General features: G+C 42.8%; 1 protein-coding gene across 1 annotated transcript; it reads right to left on the bottom strand.

The window, feature by feature from the left end:
* Positions 1–1,793: 1,793 nt before the first annotated feature.
* Positions 1,794–14,494, bottom strand: CDIPT (CDP-diacylglycerol--inositol 3-phosphatidyltransferase). Its single transcript, XM_081933654.1, has 6 exons — positions 14,235–14,494; positions 13,278–13,412; positions 9,891–10,044; positions 6,489–6,570; positions 4,436–4,517; positions 1,794–4,329 (listed from the first exon to the last, which is right to left on the bottom strand). The coding sequence occupies exons 1-6, from the start codon at positions 14,275–14,277 to the stop codon at positions 4,178–4,180; spliced, it is 648 nt and encodes a 215-aa protein (XP_081789780.1). The 5' UTR covers positions 14,278–14,494; the 3' UTR covers positions 1,794–4,177.
* Between the last annotated feature and the right edge of the window lie 5,256 nt (positions 14,495–19,750).

The raw sequence follows: 19,750 nt of genomic DNA, 5'->3' as shown, positions 1-19,750 counted from the left end.
AGATGGATGGCTGGAATTACTGGAGCAGAAACTTTAAATAAGACCCCAGGAGAAGCATGCAGCCCTCAGCAATTATAATGCAACTAACAGATGCAGCCAAGATTAGGAAAACTTGTCCTCACGAGCCAATCTCTCAGTGCAAACAAACACAGAGAATAAAACAACATATGGAACAAAAAAGGAAGACTGCTGTAGAATTTGGGAAATGGGAAACAGCGCCAGCCACATTAACAAAATCATGGACACAATAGTCACAAACCAATAATTTAGCAGAGGATAAATTAAGCACATTGGTAAGATTTCAGTGGCAGAACTGCAAATAAATATATTAACTTAGTCTTTTGTAGTATCCAACTTTCTATTTCTTTTAAATAACTTAAATAGCTTCCTCTTTTTTATTTATTATTAAAAGAGTTCTAAAAAGTTGAGCGAGGCGTTGATGGATCATAAGAGAGCTATCTGGCAGGTCTGTTGACCAATTATCACATTGTCCAGCCCTACGTAGCATTAGGCATGACTGCATTGTGTTTGTACACACATCTTGGAACAAGTGCTTAGATCTGGCCCATGGGGCTGACCTGGAAACAGCGAAGCACTGGCCCATGGTGCCTCTGCCAGCAAAAATGGAGCTTGGAGCCCGTTTTGGCTGGCTGAGGGCTGCAGGAGGCCATTGCAGGCAGAAACTGAGCTCGGGAGCCTGTTTTCGCTGGCAGAAGGTTGCAGGAGGCCATCGCAGGCAAAAATGGAGCTTAGCAGAGCATTCAGCCACCACAGGCACCCACGGCATGAGTGACATTGAGCTGGTCACACAGCTCTCCTGAAGTCAAACACAACCTTGATGTGGCCTCAATGAAATCGAATTTAACACCTGTCTTAGATTATTGGATGTGATTTAATAGGCCTTTAGGTCAGTAGTGAAATTCAAAAATGTTTACTACTGATTCTGTGGGCATGGCTTGGTGGGCATAGAAGAGAAAGGATACTACAAAATCCCCATTCCCTCCAAACTACTCAAAATTTCCACTACCTGTTCTCCAGAACCTGTCAGAACCTGCTGAATTTCACTCCTGCTTTAGGTCCATCTCAGTAAGTGCAGTGCCTATACAGAACATTATGCTATAGGAGTGGAATTCATCTTTAATGCAGGTTTCTGCAGATCCTGTGAATCGGTGTGAGCTTTAATGTTCACAGATCCTCAAATTAATGATTACCGTGTAAATAAGATGATCTAAATTTCAAGATATTTTTAGTCATTTCTTCTATATTTGGGGGGATCTGTAACATTACAAGGGAAAAAATTGCTGATCAGTCCTGCAAAATGTTCTAAATATTCTATATAAAAATTAGCAACTGAGCTAGCAAGGCCTTTATCTCTTCAAATTCAGTTCTTTTATGCCCTTTCACGATAGGAAAACAAAACGGCATGTAACCATTTGACTTTAATTTCTGCAGCCTCTTGGGAGCGAAAGAGGTGTCTTGGCAAGATTTGGGTCTTGGCAGAATAACAGTCTACCTCTTTTATCTTCATTCTACTTCCTCCCTTAGGTCTTGTTGACAAAGAGGCTTAATCTGCAGACATCAGCCTATTTTATGGCTCCTCTGATTCACGAATGTTGGCTTCTCCCATATTGAACACATTTATTCTTCCCCCTTGACCAGATGCTCAATTTGCTCGGTCTCCAGATGTCCATTAAATATTGAGCTAGGAATATTTGCCATATTTATCTTGGCTATTTGTCCAGGTCCTTCCATAAATAACAGAGACTACCAAATTAAAACACTCAATCAGACGATCAGGTATACAGACTTTATTACCACAACCTCTATTCTGTTGAGTGAGAAAGAGGATTTTTTTTTATCAGATAAAAGTTTTACTCTTTAAAAATCTATGTACAATATATAGACACTCGTGTTTGAAACGTGCAGCAACACCACAGTGGGGCTTAGGAGAGTTGTCAAAATCCGCTTTGGAGAAGACAAGAGTGAGAACATTACAAGGAATACGCCTATGGAGATTCTCAAGTCATCCAGGTCATGGTTGCCCCAAAGGTGCTTTTTCAAGAGGCAACTGGCCTTTCTGTTTTTTGTTTGAAAATGTTTCACGTCTTATCCAAGAAGCTGCTTCTTCTGAAGCGAAACGTCTTCAAAGAAAAAACAGAAAGTCCAGTTGCCTCTTGAAAAAAGCACCTTTGGGACAACATTACAAGGAAGGACCAAAAACAACAATTTCAATTTCAGGGGGTCTCCTTGCAGTTTAAGCAAAAGCAAAAACTACATGGTAATGGCATTCTAATTTGGCTCAGTCAAGTGCTTTGCATGGTAGCCTTCATGTTTGGTTCCTTCAATATAGCCACCGGGACTAAGCTATGTCTAAGCCTTACGTATCTTTCTTCTATTGTGGCCAAAAAAATGGGGTGATTATGTTGTGGATTTCTAATTGTGTAAGCCGCCCAGAATCACCATATGTGAGTTGGACCGCCATGTAAATTTGTTTAATAAATTAAAAACCCTACCTCCATCCATGGGTGGGTTGCTGGGGGTTCACAGGGATTCGGGAGAACCTCTAGCTAAGATTCTGTGCAATTTGGAGAACCCCCAAATCCCACTCCTGGCTAGCTCCGCCCACCCCACCCCTTCCTGGTGTCCCCACGGAGCCCGTTTTGGATGCAGGTAAGTGCAGGGCGCTCGCGGAGGAATGGGCCTACTGGAAGTTCGAGAAGGCCAAAACAGGCCAGTTTCTTGCCTCCAGATGGCCTCCGGAGCCTGAGGAGTCCATTTTTGCCCTCCCGGAGGTTCAAAGAAAACCTCTGGAGCCCGGGAAGGGCAACTCCCCCCCCCCCATGGTGCAGGCAGCCGAATAAGCCTGGCCACCATGGCCACCCCCATCCAGTAACTGGGCAGCAAATGCTTTGCTAAAATTTTTGAAGCCCACCCCTGCTCATATCCGTCCTTTATTTCTCTTGACTTCTGGGTTCTAATACAAGCATGAAAAGGGGAGAAGAAGACCTTTAACCGGTAGGTAGCTATCATACTAATGCAAACTGCTTGCTGAAAGCTGCATGAGGAAGCTTGCTAATATGCTAATACAGAAGCCAGTGAGGAAAGAAGATAAATGATTGTCTATATAAATAAGTTACTCACCACCTCAGGAAAGTACTGAATTTTCAAAATCTTGGAGGAAATAAATAGGTAAATACATCTCTGCCATTGGTAAATGTCAGAATTGTGGTGAAGACAGAGAGGGCAAAACTCAAGGGCAAAACTGTTGCTGAAAGTCGTCCTTATTTCAGTTCAGTATTGCACAGCACAATGACATGATTGAAGAAAAGGAAAGTACGGCCTTCAGATACAGTCACTCTGAATTGCTTGAGAAATGAAGCAATTTGCCACCTCTGGACTATGTATTTCTAATAAAATATTTACAAGAGAAAAGAGCAGTTAATCGGGGTCATGAGCTAAAGTACAAAAGTTAAACTGAACATTCAGAGATCATCCCAAGGAAATAATGCATATTATGACCTTAAGACATCTAGGGTCAATAAGTATCCCTGCCAATATTGTATCCCTTTTAAAGCCGGGTATCATTAATATTGTCCAAAATAAATGATTTCCAAATGGTTGCTCCATGGCTTACTAGATATATTTGTAGAATACAGGAAATTAATACATTCTTTTCCTCAGAGATCTGTTCTTACACAATTTGGGAACGAGGAAAAAACCTAGTCCAGATTTCAAAAGGTGTTTAGATGTCTTGATTTTTAGACAACATCATCCTAGTTTGGTTTATTATATCAAGGCAAGTGCAGTCCCATATTTCGTTCTCCCCAAAGATACCCCAAGAGTGTGAGATAAAAAGCTTTCAATTCTAAAATGACAAGCTCTTCAGCTGCTCCTCAAAATGGTAGATCAGGATCCTCCTCAACAGTCAATTTTTAACTCAACTGTTCTTATTATGGGAGTAAAACAGGAAAAAGCTAGAAGGAGCAGGAGTTACCCTATCATCTCACACAGATATCACAAAAGCATCATGGAAAGGTGAAGTTATCACATCAATAGAAAAACAATTGCACAACTGGAGTGACTGATCTGAGGCAAAGTCCTCCTGTATTCATCATGAAAGTTGGGAACTGATCACTCTGGAAGACTTAGGGGAGTCCCTTCCCACAACCTTGAAATCCTATATCTTCTTTGCCCGTTCAGCAGCATCTAAGGCAGCCATATTGCACGAGGCCGAGACCAAGTGAATTAAGCTGATGAAACTCTTGGTGAGAGCAATGGGGGTACAAACCCATAGAATCAAGCGATAGAGTCCGGCATATCCTGACAGGACTGGAAAGCAGAAGAACAAAAATGAGTGGGTTGGGAAAATGTCCAACATGTTCTTCAGTCCCTAAAGCCTCCCCTTCCCTCAATCCCCTCAGATTTCTATACTCACTTTCTGGCCCTTCACCGAAACACAACAAGTACAACATGCAGTAGAAGAGTTCATTACCGGCACACATAATGAACAGAACGGGCTGAAAGGAGAGGAAAGAGAAACTACATCAGATCAAACCAGGCAAGAAATGGCAGCCAACAGAAGTCAGGTTAAATCAGATGGTGTTTATGAGGCCATCGGCTGAGATCGCATGATAAATCATGATGACTTTATGGAAACATCTTTCTATATAAAACATCTGTATTAGAAAATAACCTATTGCATAATGCATGATAAAAAAAAATCTCAGAATGCACCAAAATTCATAAAAACAACACTCTTTCAGGAAAGAGATGGCTTGGATTGCCACCTGAGCAACATGGGAGAAGGAAAGCAAATTGTACCAACAGAAGAAGAGAACATTTGTGGTCCAGGTTGAGCTGTGGGGCCCATGGTGATCTCGGAGCTTGGCTGTTTTCTTGTAGACATTTCATTACCCAATTACGTAAGATCATTGATACTACATAGTGCTACACATAAATCAGGGGTGGGCTTCAAAAGATTTAGCAAGGGGTTCTCTGCATGGTGGACATGGCCTACTCAGCCTCCTGCACCATAGTGGTGGTGGGGGTTGCCCTCTCCTGGCTTCGGAAGCTTTCCTTGAGACCCTGGGTTCAGAGGCCCCCAGGAGGCCGGAAATGGGCCCATTTCCAGTCTTCTGGAACTTCCGGTACGCCCGTTTTTCACCCTCCCCAAGCCTCCACACACTCCCTGCATCCAAATGGGCTGTGTGGGGACTCCAGGGAGGGGAGGGGTGGGCGGGGACAGCCAGGAATGGGATTGGGGGGGGGGGGGGTCTTCAAATTGTACAGAATCTTAGAGGTTCTCCCGAAGGCCTGGAAACCCTCAGCAGCCCACCCCTGAATTAGTGCTAAATAGTGTTTCTAGCACTGATGATGTTGCCTAGCTGGGTAATGAAACATTTGGAAGAAAACAAGCCAGCTCAGGGAGCACCAAGGACCCTACAGAAGCAAAATGATTAGTAAGGGATCTTACTTTTTAAGACTGTAGCCATCCCAAACAAGAGTCTGGCCTCACTTCAAATGGGAAGGAGGCATCACTCAACCCATGACGGATACGTTTACATAGGTTTTAAGCCCTTTGATAGTCAAGGTCAATGTTTTAAATTAGCCTCACTGGAAGCCTCCTAAATAGCCACTTTCCTTCCAATTTGAAGGAAATGATTCATGAAAATGAACATGCCTGAAGGGGTCACTGACATGGCTGGAAATGCCTCTTCCTACAGCAAGCCTTGGGCATTGGGGGAGTCGGGTGGAGTGGGATGGGCCGAATGGTAAAAGACGTGTCACATTGCAAAATCCCCCCATTTTGTACTTCTATCACAGGCATATCAAACTCAAGGCCCACCGGCTGGATCTGACCCGTGAGGTGCTTAAATCTGGCTCATGGGGCCAGCCTGTAAAAAGCAAAGGATCAGCCCACGGTGCCTCTACTAGCGGAAATGGGGGGGGGCACACCCCATTTTTGCAGGGTGGGCCACATCCCATTTTTGGCCCGGACGTCCTCCTGGAGCACTCTGCAGTGCTCCGTTTTGGCCAGCAGGATGCTGCAGGAAGCATCCATCCCGTCTACCGCACCCCAGCCCGCAGAGGAGAACTACAGTACTGATCCAGCCCTTGAAGAAATCCAGTTTGATACCCCTGTTCTATCAAGTCACTGGCAATTAAATGACAGATGGAGCTTGCACTGCGGTGTCACAATGCATATTTTATCATTTTAGCAAAAATCAGTTTGCTGTTGAGGCCAATGAGGGTGGGAAAATCTACTGAATGCAACTGTAGTATTCATTAAAAATGAGAAATGACTCCTTCTGTTCAAAACATTTGGAATTAAGAGAGAAAGCCTAAGAGATAATTTCATAACAAAATTGGTGAGAAAAGGCCTGGAGTGAGGTTTTGGTTTTGAGAAAACGGAAGGAGACGAAGGTTGGCATGGGGTTAGCAATGCAATGATGTGACGACTTCAAAGAGACAATTTTTGTGACACTCACCCGTGAGTTGTAATACACTCTCAAGATCCGGTTTCCTGTTAAATCAATACTCTTATGGCTTTCTCCACCTTTCACCACAGTGCTAAGGGAGGCAGAGGCAGAAAATTAAAATGGGAATTAAAGAGTATTTAATTCTACCTCAACTCCCCTCTCCTTGTTCCTTCGCTCACACTCCTGTCTATTTCTTTCATATGAAATCCTCCCAGAAAGATTTTGTCCGCTGCACTGGAAGCATATTCTAACTTTCACATCATGTTTCTCTGGGTTGCGTATGCTTTAAAAACAACCCAGCCTCAAAAATGCAATGTTATTTCCTTTACCCTCATTTTCTTAAGAAGCCTGTCCTTCGTGGGCAGCATATCTCTTCCAACTCTTTAAACAATGATAACTTTATTAATTTTAAAAATTTCTATGCTGTCCTTTGGGAGAAAGCTTTCTCACAGCACTTTACAATAAATTAAAGCAATGCATTAGCTTCTTATCTCCATAAAATAGAGTCTGGTTTAGTGGTTAAGGCACCAGGCTAGAAAGCAGGAGACGACGAGTTCAGGTCCTGCCATAGCCATGAAAACAGCCTGAGTGATTTTAGGCCAATCGCTCTCTCAGCCCAACCCACCTCACAGGGTTGTTGTTGTGGGGAACAACAGGGAGGACGGAGGTATGTTGGTTATGTTCACCACTTTATTTGTAAAAATAAGGTGGCCAATAAACAAACAAACAAATAAATGAATCTGATGGACAGTATGAGACTTAGAGAACTTCACCAAAGGCTACCTAAAGGATTTTTTTTTGTAAAGGAGAGATGTGAAAGACAGCTGTGCTTGTAGCTCCATCTGGAATACAATCCTACGCTTGTACCCATGACTCAGCAGAATGGCCATCAAATAGAGCTTTGAATCAAGAAAAACGTACAGGATTATGGGTGGTCCTCGACTTACGACCACAATTGATCCCAAAGCTTCTGTTGTTAAGCAAAACAGTGGTGGCTTTTTGCCCCATTTTACAACTTTTTCTGTCCCGGTTGTTAAGTGAATCACTGCATTCTTAAGTCAGTAACACAGTTGTTAAGTGAATCTGACTTCTCCATTGATTTTGCTTGTCAGAAGGTCAAGCAAAGGTCACAAAAGGGGATCATATGACCCTAGGATACTGCAACCGTCTTAAGCCAGTTGCCAAGAGTCTAAATTCTGATCACGTGACCACGGGGGACGCTGCAACGGTTGTAAGTGTGAAAAATGGTCATGTCACTTTTTTCAGTGTCGTTATAATTTTGAACGGTCACTAAAGAAATGGTTGTAAATCCAGGACTACATATATAGCTTTTGCCTTTACAACAGTGGTCTCCAAGTTTCTCCTGGCCCGACGGGGGAAGGGAGAGGGAGTGGGCTTGGGCGAGCAGCAGGCGCATACGAGTGCACTGCAGTTCCATTTGTGCAAGTGGTGGGTGCATGTACCCGCTGGTCACGGAAATGGAGCTTCGCGCATGACGAGTCCCTGCCAGTCATGCAAGTAGAACTGCAGGCCAGAAGTGGGTTGCTCCCGGTTCAGCTCGGATCGGGCGAACTAGTAGTAGTGGCGGCGGGAGGTTCCGCCCACCCACCTGGACACTTCCGCATCGCTCTCTCTCTCTCACCAGTAGTAAGAAAATTGGCAACCCATCACTGCTGCAGGCGCGTGCTTGCCTGCCGCTTGCACAGTCCAATTCTGAACGGTTCGCACCTCGTAGTGGACTATGGCCTGGGATTGGGGATCCCTGCTTTACAAGGTGAAAGGATTTTTAAAAATGTGGAGGTAATGCAAATATTTTGTGCTTGCAATGAAAACAAAATGAAACTTCGATTTTGTTTTTTTCCAATTAGGTTTGTTGGTGTAGAAATGGCTAGTATATGCTGTTGTGTAAATGTAAAAAATTGAGGTTGTAATGTTTTCTTTTAATGTGCTAAAGAGAGTTGGAAGTTGGTGCCTTTTTCTTTTCCCTCTTTACACCATATATCTTCCCTCTCCATCCCCCCCAGTTTTCTATTGCTTTTTTATTTCTCTTTGTATTTTATATTTTGATCAACTAATAAAAATATGAAACAAGAAAAAAAAGTGGAGGTAATACAACAATATGCTCCTCCAATCTGAAGACCAAAGTGATGATAAGAGCCGTGGTGGCGCAGTAGTTAGAGTGCAGTACTGCAGGTTACTTCTGCTGATCACCGGCTGCCGGCAGTGTGGCAGATAGAATCTCACCAGGCTCAAGGTTGACTCAGCCTTCCATCCTTCCAAGGTAGGTAAAATGAGGACCCAGATTGTTGGGGGACAATATGCTGACTCTGTAAACTGCTTAGAGAGGGCGGTAAAAACACTGTGAAGCAGTATATGTCTATTGCTAAGTGCTATGAATCTGAAGAGAACTGTCTACATCCCGTTTCAAGGCAAGACTGGATTACAGTTTGAAGGAGGAGGAGGATCTAAGTAGAGGAGAGCCATTCTACCCATCACTATTTAGAGCAGTGTTTTTCAAACTTGGCCACTTTAAGAGGTATGGACTTCAACTCCCAGAATTCCCCAGCCAAGGCTGCATCAGTATCTAAATTTAGAATAGAATAGAATAATAGAGTTGGAAGGGACCTTGGAGGTCTTCTAGTCCAACTCCCTGCCTAGGGAGGAAACCCTATACCATTTCAGACAAATAGCTATCCGACATCTTCTTAAAGACTTCCAGTGTTGGGGCATTCACAACTTCTGGAGGCAAGCTGTTCCACTGATTAATTGTTCTAACTGTCAGGAAATTTCTCCTCAGTTCTAAGTTGCTTCTCTCCTTGATTAGTTTCCACCCATTGCTTCTTGTTCTATCCTCAGGTGCTTTGGAGAATAGTTTGACTCCCTCTTCTTTGTGGCAACCCCTGAGATATTGGAACATTGCTATCAAGTCTCCCCTAGTCCTTCTTTTCATTAAACTAGACATACCCAGTTCCTGCAACCGTTCTTCATATGTTTTAGTCTCCAGTCCCCTAATCATCTTCGTTGCTCTTCTCTGCACTCTTTCTAGAGTCTCCACATCTTTTCTACATCGTGGCGACCAAAACTGAATGCTGTATTCCAGGTGTGGCCTTACCAAGGCATTATAAAGTGATATTAACACTTCACGTAATCTTGATTCTATCCCTCTTGTTGATGCAGCCTAGAACTGTGTTGGCTTCTTTGGCAGCTGCTGCACACTGCTGGGTCATATTTAAATGGTTGTCTACTAGGACTCCAAGATCCCTTTCACAGTTACTACTACTATTGAGCAAGGCACCACATATACTGTACCTGTGCATTTTATTTTTCTTGCCTAAACGTAGAACCTTACTTTTTTGGATAGAAACTAAATAAAAAAACTACATTCAGCCCTGCAATTTCCCCAGCCAATACCTGTGGAGATGTAGCCAATGGGAGGCCACATCAAGGCTCATGCTCAGCTGAAACCAGAGGGCAGACTCTGGATAGAGCATAGCCAGGTTCACCAGCAGACACATGGTAGTGCAGCGGTCAGTCAGCATGTCCAGCATGGCCCCAAAGCGGGTGCCTAGGAGGAAAGCCATAGGTTAGGAGAGGAACAATGCTTGAGTTTTTTTTTTGTTCATTTCTGCCTTTTAGCATAATTTTATTAAGTAAAAAGCAACAGGGGGAAAAACACAGAAAAGGGGGGGAAACACATGTAATCACATACATAGCAACATAAACTCCAACTCCAACTTATTGATCCTTTTAAAAAAATAATAATAATATTAAAGCTGTTGCATAAGCTCCACACTGGTGAGGATTGAAGAGTTTCAAAAGACACTGGGTGTCCAATACAGATAGTCCTCGAGTTACGACAGTTCACTTTGTTACAGTTCAAAGGTACGAAACACACCCACCCACCCAGTACTTACGACACAGTCTCAAAGTTACGAATGTTGCAGCACCAAGGCTGTCATTCACCCTTATGACCAACCACAGAGACATTGCAACACTCCCCCTGCCTATTCCACACCCACACCAGGGGTGAGATTCTACTGGTTGGGATCGGTTCACCCAAACTGGCTCACTCCCACGATCAAGTGCCCCCCCCCCCCGAATTTTACCTACCTTTATCTTCTCAGCTGAGTCGCGGAGCAGAGTGGATTGCTGTGCCTCAAGCTGTTTTCCTTCCCAAGCAGCAATCCGGAAGGTAAGTATTCTCTGAATTGCACACGCGCCTGCAGTGTGCATCCTGGCATGTGTGTGCAAAGCACACGCTCAGCGAACTGGTTGTTAAGCTGATATGATCCCACATACTCACACACAGAGGCCTAATAGGCACTGGCGCTGCTGTGCTAGCCCACCGGCTCCCCCCTGCTCCATTATAGATTGCTAACTTACCTTTCAAAGATCTGGAGTTCCAGAGCAGGCTGACCGCTCCTTCTGTCTCCTCTCTAGCCTCTCTGCTGCAAAGTTTGGGCAGCCAGCATGGACTCTTTGCCAGCTCTCGGTGCTCCAAAAGTGGAATGGTGAGAGCAGAGGCAAAGTGGGATGAGCACAGACACCCCACCCCACCCCGATCTGCTTTTGGAGTGCCAGGTAGTCTGAAGGAGCACGAGAGCGTCCCTCCAAAGGCCTCTGTCCCTTTGCAGAAGCTTTCGGCGCAGAGAACAGAAGCCTTTGGGGGGCGTGATCTTGCCCTCATCAGGTCACTATGCTCCGTGCCAAAAATCTTTGCAATTTCGCAAAGGGACGGAGGCCTTTGCAGGCATGATCTCGTGTCACTTCAGAGTCACCGAGGATGCCCGGCAGTCCAAAAGCAGATCGGATGAATTGCACAGGGAACCCCAGCCAAGCTGTCCCACTCTGCCTCTGCCCTCACTGCTCTGCATTTGGAGTGCTGGGAGCAGGCAAAGAAACCATGGCAGAGAGGGTGGAGAGGAAACAGCCCACTTGATCATCAAATCTTCGAAAGATAAGTGAGACTCCATAGGCCCAATACCTATGGAGACCTGGTGGGCCAAGATTGGAAGGTGGGGGGGAGACTATGAGATACCTCAGTGGATTGAGGTGGGGGGGGGGGGCTTGCATGCTCAGAAACTCTAGGCAGTCTTCCTCACTGAGATATTTCATGTACACCTAGCCACCTGTGCATTTGATTAATGAATGCATTGGGTAAAGGAGGGAGGGATTCACTTTAATTTGACATGATCCAATTAACAAATCCTCGGATTACGAATGCAATTGGCAGGCTCTAGTACAATCATAACTCAAGGACTATCTTATCATCATTTAAAAAAATGACCATGCTCAGCTTGGTACCTGAGGTCTTGGGCCCAAACTCCCAGAATTCCCTAGCTAGCTTAGTGCCTCTTCAAATGGTTGCCAAATTGCTTTTGACTTGGTGGATCAACATGTTTTTTTGTTCCAGATAGCTCAGTAAAAAATAATAATAAAAACAGTCAGAGTTGCTGGGTGAGTTATATCTTGATAAGTAATACAAACATGATTTAATTTGTGGAAAGTTGTTAACTTGCTTTTTTTTCCCCGAGTCAAGAATTTCGAGAGGGAATTGAACATTTTTGGGGACCAGCATGACAAATCCAAAGATACAAATGGAAGTATAACTTAAATAAGCTTAATTGTTTAATTAATCCGTTACTTGGTGTTGTAGGATGTCGGAGGATGTTACCTGGGAGGATGCGACCGCCATGCACAAACCTGCTTTGGTGCAGGCCTTCCATGAACAATTCCCAGCTAAGCCACACCCTGAGGGTCAGACCGGAGGGAAGGGCCCTGCAGTGAGGGATAGTGTTGTGGCCCCAGCAGTGACCGGCTGAGCTGTTGGTGGACTCTGACAGCTCAGACCATTATGGGACTGCTCTAGAGGATGAGGAAGACTCTGGAGGGTGTTTAGAGTCAGAGCAGGAACTAGAGAGGCCTGTTGGCCACCAGGTGCCATCTGAGTCAGGGGGCAGTGAGAAGGAACAGAGGGAGGTTGTCCCTGATGTGTGTATGCGTAGAATTAATAAGAGAAAGGAACAGCTGTGGAGAAGATGTCATAGAAGGAAGTAAGGACAGCTGGTTAAGAGTGTGGCCCCTCCCAAAGAGTTTATAGATGGAGCGACGGGAGGGGAATCTTTGCAGGAAACAACAGTCCATTAGATGAGCCGTTGAGAAAGCATCCTGTAAGTTTTATCGTGGGTTCTTGAAGATAACTTTCTAGGCTCCTAGCCAACGGGTGGCTTTATCTATGTAATAAGTTGTGGCAGACAGCCAAGCCTGTGTTTGCATATTCATTGGAATCACAGGACAGAACACTTGGTTATTTAATTAGGGATGAGATATAGAGAAGCTATAGGAAAGGAAGTTATTACAGCTTTTTACAGGGACTTTGTCTTTCATGTTCACATCTACAATTGATCGTATAGATTGTTTTATTGGAGATTTTAGACTGCAGGAGTTCTTAATTTATTTGCTGTAAATATTTATATGTTTTGAGTCTTTCAGTAAATCCCAATAGGTAGATGTTATAGTAAAACCTTTTAAATCAAACAATTAATCAAACTATCATCTATAGAAATATAACTTGAGTAGAAAAAAAGCTGGCAAAATCTAGCATTCATATTTTGATATAAATACTAGAGGCCGAATCCTCACTCCACATACTCGAGGTAAGTTTTGCACTGTCTTGATTTACATGTGCATGAATTAAATGCTTTTAAATACGAAATACTTCTCAGCTATAGATAATTCCCAGACAATTCCCTTCTAAAGCAATCAGATAGCTATTACCCTGGCATAGCCCAGGCCTACCTTGGTTAAGAGCCCGGGCAGCATGGCCATCAAAGGCATCGAGGAAGCCACTAAGTAGGTAGAAGAATGATGCCAGAGAGGGGGAGGTTGGCATATAATAAAAAGCAACACAAGCAAAGATTATACGAGCGTAACCTGCAAAGGAAAGGCAAGCAAAGTCAGTCCCTGTTCTTCAACCCTGCACCCCACAGAGACCACAGCTCCCCAAATTCCAGCTAAATCTACTCTACAATCACCCATAATCCTCTTTCCCACTTCCTTGGAAGGATTTCCCCAAATTTCTCAAAATCTTTGCTTGTCACTTTTCCGTCCTATAGACACAGAATATATTTTAGAGACTTTTCGGGGTGGGGAGTACAACCTGTTCAACCAGATAAGCAGTTGGCCTGTTGGGTTGGGTTTTCCCAAAGTTGTGGCTTCCCTTAGGAGACAGGGTTATCACTGGAAGACAGTGGTGAAATTCATTTTTATAACTACCGGTTCTGTGGGCGTGGCTTGGTAGGCATGGTAGGGGAAGGATACTGCAAAATCCCCATTCCCTCTCCACTCCTGGGAGAAGAATATTACAAAATCTCCATTCCCTCCCCACTCTGGGGCCAGCCAGAGGTGGTATTTGCCGGTTCTCTGAACTGCTCAAAATTTCTGCTACCGGTTCTCCAGAACCTGTCAGAACCTGCTAAATTTCACCCCTGCCCCAAGAGCAATGAAACGGAGGTGTATTAAAACCGTTTTTATCAACATTGGGTGACTTTAAAATATATGGACTTCCACTGCCAGAAGCCCATGGGGCTGGCTGGGGAATTCTGGCAGTGGAAGTCCATACATTTTAAAGTCACCCTGGGTTGAAAACACTGGATTAAAATATAAGATAATCAAAGCGGAAGAGATCAGGACCAGAAGGCAAAAATATAAGCAGATCCACCACGTCCAGCCTTTTGGGACAGTCCCACCACTTACCAATGAGGTTGGGAACGAAGAGGAAAATATTCTCTTGCTTCATCTTGCTTGCAGGCGGGGGCTCTGCGCAGATCGGAAATGCCCTGCAAAACCGCCCTAGTCCCTAGTGGTCCAAGGCGAGGCTGAGCTCAGGCAACACCCATCGCTCCCCTCCCGCCGCCATGAACCTCCCTGCCCGCTCCTTGCCCCCTCCTTGCCCGCAGTAGGAGAGCGAAAAAACAGCTTTCCTTCACAGGCGTTCGGCCGATTCACCGCCGCTTCCTGGTCCGCACAGTCTCCGAAGCAGGAAACGCCATTTGCAACCGGGGAGAGGGGGAGGAGTTTTATTATAACGAATCGTTCCGCGAACTGGAGGTTAACCCTTCCTTCAATAATGCTCTTGACTCGTTGTTCAGGTTCAGGATTGCTATTTTGGGCGCCGTTTGTTTCCTTTCGGTGCCTCCCTCGGAACATTTTCTGCAGTAAATGCGCTTGAGATTCCCCCAGCATTTCAGATTGGTTTAGTCCAACTTTCGAAAAGACTAAGTGATAAGAGGGAATCTTCGCCCTCCCCTCCCCCCCCACCTCCATAGTTGGTCTTAATCCGCTGCAAAACGCTCGGAGACTTGGAAAGCTTTTTTTTTTTTTTTTTTTGCAAATTGGAAGAGATCAAAATATGTTTTTAAAAGAAGAATGACACTTTCATAGATTTTTAATGGTTTCCTTAGTGCAGTGTTTCTCAATCTTAGCCATTTGGAAAAACTGTGAACTTCAACTCCCAGAATGCACCATTTCTGGCTGGGGAGTTCTGGGAGTTGAAGTTTCAAATGGCTAAGGTTGATAAACATTGCCTAACTTAGTGGATTCTGTATTTCCAGGCCAACTGAATCCAAAAAAGCAAAATGGAGAGCATCAAATCCACGGTCTGTGAAGGTCATCAACCCACTTCATATCCTCATAAATTTTTCAGATTGTTTGTGAGCAAGGTAGTTGAACGCAATGCCTTAGCAACAGTTTGAATATCATGCGTTCAGTTCTGGGAGTAGAAAAATGATAATCTTTAGTGCTTTCACATATTTTGCTGCTTTATAGAGAAATATATTATTTTCTTGTTTTTTAAAATAGATTATACATGTAGCATGAGTGCTTTTTAAAAAAATCAGAATTACTGACTTACAAAACGGACATGTAAATTGAAAAATTGCTGAAAATTGACAAAATGGTTGTAAAAGATTTCCAAGAGACTGATAAGGGAAATTTCTTTAAATCCAAAAATCTCTTCATTTTTTTTTTACAAAACCTTTAATTTGAAAATAGTATGATATTCTGATCAGTAATTTTACAAGTCCCTCAGACATATTGATTTAAAATATATGGTGAGGGAACACAATGTATGTGTACATTGGAAATTTTTTGCAAATGTGACTTTTCTTGTCAAATGGTGCCCTGATAGAAGAACAGAAGATGACTAGAGAAGCCTTTTAAACATGTATATCTAAATATCCTATATAATCCTATGGGATCAATAAAAAAATTGATTTCGGGCTAGTCATTCTCTCTCAATCCAACCAACCTCACATGGTCGTTGTGTAGAAGAAGAGGTAAAGGATTGTGTATGTTTGCCATCTTAAATTACTTAAGATGGCAAACATACATGCTTAAATTACTTAAGTTACAAAGTAATATAGGGGGAATAAAAATCTGATAATTAACAAACAATGAACCAATCAATCACAGTATGAAGAGAAAACAGCTGGGAAAGAAAGAGATTGACTGGATATGTTCATTATACTAAGCAATTTGCTTAATTATAGTTATTTGAATAAACTACGATTGGCTGATTTCATACCAGATATTCATACCAAAGTGACATGCGGAACCATGTCGCCTAGCACACACGGCATTGCCCATTCCTCTTCCAGGTTTCTGACGTGCATGTGGTGCAACGATCAGCTGACTTTTGTCCATGTGGCTGTGCCGGAAACTGGAAGAGCTGATCTTCTGTTTTCTGGCATGAGCACTTGATCGTCATGTGTGCATGTATGCCAGTAACCGGAAGATAGCTGACTGGCGTGCATGTGTGTGCTGGAAACCAGAAGTTCATTTTTCAGCATGCGCATGCCCCTTGGCAGCTCTTCTTCTGGTATTGTGGCCCCGACAAGCACACACGCACTCCCTTTTCAGCACTCAGTGTCGAAAAGTTTTGCCATCACTGGTCTATGCTATCCAAAACCCACATAGAGTTTGAGAGCACTTTTCAAACTAACAAATATTATTAAATGTATATGCCTTCATGCTCCCAGACTTACTTTGTATTAATGTTTATTGCAGTATAAAATACAACGGAAATAAAGATTAATTACTTCCAAACTTTATGCTTCAAACAGAAGGAAAAAATGAAACATATGCCTTAGTGTGAACGTTGAATAATTGTGTAGTTATAGAAATGGCTGGTTGTAACTAAATATAATGCAAAAAGTTGAGGCTGTAATTGTAATTAATATTTTATTTTACAGATAGTCCTCAACTTAACAACAGTTTGCTTAGTGACTGTTCGAAGTTACAACAGAATTTTAAAAAGTGACTTGATTGTTGTTCATACTTATGATGCTTGGCAACTGACTCATATATATGACGGTTGCCTTATCCCAGGGTCACCTGATCACCTTTTGCAACTTTCTGACAAGCTAAGTCAATGGAGAAGGCAGATTCACTTAACAACTGAATTATTAACTTAGCAGCTACAGTGGTTCACTTAATAACGGTGGTAGAAAAGGTTGTAAAATGAGGAAAAACTCACTTAACTAATCTCTTACTTAGCAACAGAAATTGTAGTTGTAAGTCAAGGACTATCTGTACTAGAAAGAGTCAAAAGTCAATGTTTTTTTATTTTCTTCTTTTTATCCTGCACCCCATTTTTACCCCTTCCTAATCTTTATTTTCATTGTTTTTCATATTAGTATAAGCCTCTTGATCACAAAAATAATTAAAAACAAATATTCTGTCTATACATAAAAAAGCAGTAGCTATAATTTGGTTTATCTCATTTATATTTTATTTATATTTATTTGACAGGGGAAGAGATGACAACTTTGAGAGATTCTTTCATGTCTCTTCTTAGATTGGGTCAAAATTGACCTAGAATGGCTCTTGGGCAGGAAATGCAAACGATTTATAGCAATTCTGTCCAGCTCAATCTTTGTTGCAATAATTCTGAACCACCAATAATTAAAACTGGTCTCCCTTTGTTTGATTTCAGGTCTTGTACAGAAGTGGACTTCCAGCTGATTGTTACGGACTGTAGCTATAACATACAGCACCTACAGCTGGGCAGTTTATCCAGTATCCTTAGCTGTGGTCTCTGTTTCGTTGTTGGTGGTGTCGCTGTCCAAATTCTGCTGCTGGGGGGCAGCGTTGCAAAGAGTCCTTTTGCTGAGAAACTTGCTGCACTCAACCTGGTGAGAGACAACAGACTGGGAATTGCAGTGTAGGAAGGGGAGGAAGTGAAGAGCAATATAGAGTCCTAAGTATCCTTATCTCCCCCATGGTTTTATTTCCTTATTGGCAAACAGTCTCATTACCCTGATCATAAGCAGTGGGGGAAACCAGAGATTTAGTATGGATCAGACTAAGTAGATATAGAGTTGCCACCTGTCCAAGACATAGCAACATAGAAAACTGATAGTAGAAAAAGACCCAGTGATCAGGGGTGAGTTTTTAAAATTTCTTTTCTTTTTAAATTAATGCATTTATTTAAAAAAATTAATTACAAAGCAGATTGGCGGATATACCCAGGTTACACAGAAATGGTAGACAGAGGGTCCTTGTAAATAATGGGATCAGAAATGGATGAAATACAGGACGTATGATCCTACTACTAGAGATACATTTAATATATTTGGGAAAGAACATTCTAGTTTTCTCAAGTTTGCATTATAAGAAATCTTTAGCATGCTATCTTTATTCCACAGGCAGCCTCCCAAATGCCATTTAGTCAGAGATTAGGAAAAGAAACTTTCAAGCTAATGTTTTGCATTTTGTAATAATTTAGGAAATTAGATGTAAATGGGGCCTTACTTTTTTCTGGTGTGAGGGATTTTGGTCTTGAATCTCCAATGGTTGATTGAAGATTGACTCTTCATTTGTCCAATCATCATTCTGTGATAAGAGAACAAAAAGGAAATATTGGGATGAGGATCACCTACAGAATATGATGCCTCTTGGTCCTTGGATCCGACCCACTCCTGAATCAACTATTATTAGGGTTTGGCTCAGTGATGGTTGAACCGGTAGTAGCTTGGTGGCCTGGCTCACTGGAACCAGCAGTGATCCAGGCCTGCCACACCCCCAAACTGGTTCTCCTGGCGGTGCCATAGGTGCCGCCATCTTGTTTTTTGCTTCTGCGCATGCGCAGAGCAATTTTAGTTAAACTGCACATGTGCACAAAGCGCTTTCCTGGGCGAATCAGCAGCAGTCTCTGCCGGAACCCACCCCTGGTTCGGCTGATCAATTTCTGAAAATATCCCAGCCATAGTAGCCTCACTTTATTCAGAGTAACAGCTTCCTATTAGAATAGAAAGCTCATTCAAGACAACTTATTTTTTCATTGATCTTATTACAGAATAAATGCTGAGGAGCACCAAATCTGTTCTCAAGTAATCTCAATGACTCATTTTACTCCCCAAAATACAGTATTCTTTATATGTGATGTAGAACAAAAAGCAGACTCCCGTCTCCTCTTGATTTATGGCTTGTTGCATAAACTTAGTTAACCATGATTTATTAAAGAAATCATAGTTAACTCTGTTTCCATTTAGTTCCTGTTTCTAATTTTGCCTGTGTCCAGAGTCCTTTCTTAGGATAAAACTATGTCAGTTCTCATCATGGTATCCAACCTTTGCAACTTTAACACTTGTGGGCTTCAACTTCCAAAATTCTACAGGCCGTCATGCTGACCTGGGAGTTGAAGTCCACAGGTCTTAAAGTGTAGAATAACAAGAGTTGGAAGAGACCTTGAAGGTCTTCTAATCCAACCCCCAGCTTAGGCAGGAAACACTACACCACTTCAGGCAAATGGATATTTAACTTCTTTTTAAAAACATCCAGTGTTAGAGCATTCATAACTTCTGGAGGAAGTTGCTCCATTCATTAATTGTTCTAGCTGTCAGGAAGTTTCTCCTCAGTTCTAAGTTGCTTCTCTTCTTGATTAGTTTCCACCCATTGCTTCTTGTTCTACCCTCAGGTGCCTTGGAGAATAGTTTGACTCCCTCTTCTTTGTGGCAATCCCTGAGATATTGGAACACTTCTATCATGTCACCCCTAGTCTTTCTTTTCATTGAACTAGACATACCCAGTTCCTGCAACCGTTCTTCATATATTTTAGCCTCCAGTCCCCTAATCATCTTTGTTGCTCTTCTCGGCACTCTTTCTAGAGTCTCAACATCTTTTTTACATTGTGGCGACCAAAACTGGATGCAGTATTCCAAGTGTGGCCTTACCAAGGCATTATAAAGTGGTATTAACACTTCACGTGATTT

This window comes from Natrix helvetica (genome assembly GCF_964273705.1).
Source record: "Natrix helvetica genome assembly, chromosome: Z".
Lineage (NCBI taxonomy): Eukaryota > Metazoa > Chordata > Lepidosauria > Squamata > Natricidae > Natrix > Natrix helvetica.
The sequence above is the reverse complement of the archived record's forward strand: the minus strand, read 5'-3'. Positions and strand labels throughout refer to the sequence as shown.

Excerpts from the sequence above, each read along its gene's own strand:
- CDIPT (XM_081933654.1), bottom strand. The coding sequence starts at position 14,277 with ATGAAGCAAGAGAATATTTTCCTCTTCGTTCCCAACCTCATTG. Across the intron at positions 6,571-9,890 it reads CATTGGCTACATCTCCACAG|CACTGTGGTGAAAGGTGGAG; the intron begins GTATTGGCTGGG and ends TGCCTCCCTTAG. Across the intron at positions 4,330-4,435 it reads TTTCGGTGAAGGGCCAGAAA|TCCTGTCAGGATATGCCGGA; the intron begins GTGAGTATAGAA and ends TCTGCTTTCCAG.